Source organism: Echinops telfairi, unplaced genomic scaffold (assembly GCF_000313985.2).
Source record: "Echinops telfairi isolate 266 unplaced genomic scaffold, ASM31398v2 ScPeMD7_7469;HRSCAF=8507_0, whole genome shotgun sequence".
NCBI lineage: Eukaryota > Metazoa > Chordata > Mammalia > Afrosoricida > Tenrecidae > Echinops > Echinops telfairi.
Genome location: NW_022111372.1, coordinates 40627004 through 40629180, shown reverse-complemented (window position 1 = coordinate 40629180; position 2177 = coordinate 40627004). Strand labels below are relative to the sequence as shown.

At 41.5% G+C, this 2177-nt stretch overlaps 1 protein-coding gene across 1 annotated transcript in view; it reads right to left on the bottom strand.

Annotated features, from left to right (window-relative positions):
* PCNT (pericentrin) overlaps nucleotides 1-2177 on the bottom strand; it is a 127985-nt gene that overhangs the window by 44456 nt on the left and 81352 nt on the right. The window contains exons 27-28 of the mRNA XM_045284550.1: nucleotides 1573-1743; nucleotides 1232-1384 (exon numbers count right to left, since the gene is read on the bottom strand). Of these exons, the coding sequence (XP_045140485.1) occupies nucleotides 1232-1384; nucleotides 1573-1743 (324 nt within the window). The remainder of the gene's footprint in view (nucleotides 1-1231; nucleotides 1385-1572; nucleotides 1744-2177) is intronic.

The following is a 2177-nucleotide window of genomic DNA, read 5'->3' as shown; positions in this document are numbered from 1 at the left end:
AGGGCATGGAAGGGCAGTGGTTTGATGTAGTAGTAGAGGGAGTGAAGAAAAAAACAAGGGAGGTACTATCAGCCATCCACACAGATGAGTTTGAAAAATGTTTCCAAGAATGGAATCGCAGATTTGACAAATGTATTAAGTATACTGGAGAGTACTTTGAAGGTGATATGGTTGTTTTGTAAGAAAAAATTTAAATATAAAGCTTTGGGGAAAATTCCTTTTTGTTTGTTTGTTTGTTTGTTTGTTTGTTTTTTGGGCAGTACTCCGTAGTATGTCTTAATAAGGATAGATAAAGTACTCTTAATTACCCTGTGGTTTTAAATACAAACACTTATCAATTACAGTATTTCCTTAGATAACTTGTTTCAGGACCACCAACAAGACAAGTTGAGGGCTCTCTTAGCTGCTTCTCTCCCACTTACTACGACAGAATTCCCACAAAACGATCACTGGCTACGAGGGGAGTTTGCATCAATCTCACTTTTCACTGGAGATACTTTCAAACTGCAAGATACGACCTGTGCAGGGCTCAGAGGGTAAATAATGGCACATCCTAAAATTTCTCTTAAAGTTGTTTCTTCATTCATTAAACCTGTACCAGGGAGCACCTCACACCATGATTCTAAACTTAATCTGTTTCAAGGTCATCTTTTAAAGATACAATTTCTTTACAACTCTGAATGAATATTATCCCCAATATATAAAGGCTGCTTTTTTTTTTTTTTTTGGTTCAAAAGCAGTTACATTAAAATAACAAAAGAGCTTTAAAATTTGATTTTTAAAATCATGCTGGTGTGAAGGATAACAATAGTGAATATTTACTAAAATCAATCTCAACCACTCTATTGTGGCCTAAACCACAGCTGCAACTTACTTCTTTTCTCCCACAGTGTTGCCATACAGAAAGTGCCTTGCCTGGCATTTTACTCCAACAAATATCATACCTGCCAACAGAGGGGTGTTTTGTGTAGGAGGTAAGCGCAGGTGAGGTTTAGTGGTCAGAGAATGATGAGTTGGCCCACTCAAGATTCCTGGGAATGGCTTCTCTTCTAAGCCCCTGCCCCAGCCACTATCTTCAGAGCAGCATCAAGGAAAGCTAGGGTGACATGCCAGGTCTCTGGGGAGGGGCTCGTGTGCATCTTAGAATAGTTCAGAGTTCTGTCTTTGCTGTGATGGACCATCTAGAGACTTGCTGCACACTTGAACCCTCACTTCAGTGTCTGTAGCTCACCTTCAAGTGGGTGTTCTCCTCGTGGAGTGCCCTGAGGCTGGAAGCATTGTGGCGAGTCTGCACATCTAATTTTAAAGTCAAATGTAGTATTTCCTCATTTTTACTTGCTAAATTATCTTTAACTTCTTCCAGTTGCTCTTTTAAGTCCAAAACCTTTCATTAAAACAAAAGAAGTTTGAACAATTTTCTAATATTAGTTAACTTAATAATTATTTTTAAAGCTGTAAACATTTTGAAAGAATACGGCCAAAATATTTATCACAAAGAGCCTGGTCCAGGTCCACCAGTATAATCATGGGACCTGGGGCCCCTGAGCAGCAGTGCTGGGCACCCATGCTTGCCTCTCGCTCACTCTGTGGGAGCCCCACTGCCACTGTCTCCGGCTGTGCTTCAGCTGTCAGAACAGGGGTGACGGCCGGAGGCAGACGGCATTTAGCCTCCTCAAGTTCAGTCTGCAGCTCGGACACCAAGATCAAGTGATTCATCTGCTGTTTCTCTAGCGCCTCTTTATCCTGTTGAAAAGATGGAGCAGATGGATTAGATATTGCCAGATGGATCTTGGTTGTAAGCAGAGATTACTAGAAAGATATTGTGTTTTGTTTTGTTGCAAAGGCAGCCATTCAACTGTGTAAATCCTCATAAATTATAGAAAACACCGCAAAGAATGGGAATATTAGAACACGTGCTTGTGCTCTGCTAGCGTAGTAGTTACACATGGAGGGGCTAACTGCAAGGTCAGCAGTTCGAGCCCACCAGTCTACCCATAAAAGAACGAAGAGCTTCTGTAAAGATTCGCCACCATGGGGCTTTTTTGTTTGTTGGCTTGTCAGTACTGCAGCTGTCGTCGCCAGGTTCTTATGAGCCGCTTTGGCGCTGTGCTGTCAAAGCCAATCCCAATTTTATTCACACATTGTTATGTCTGCACACCCACCTAGATAAGAGAGGT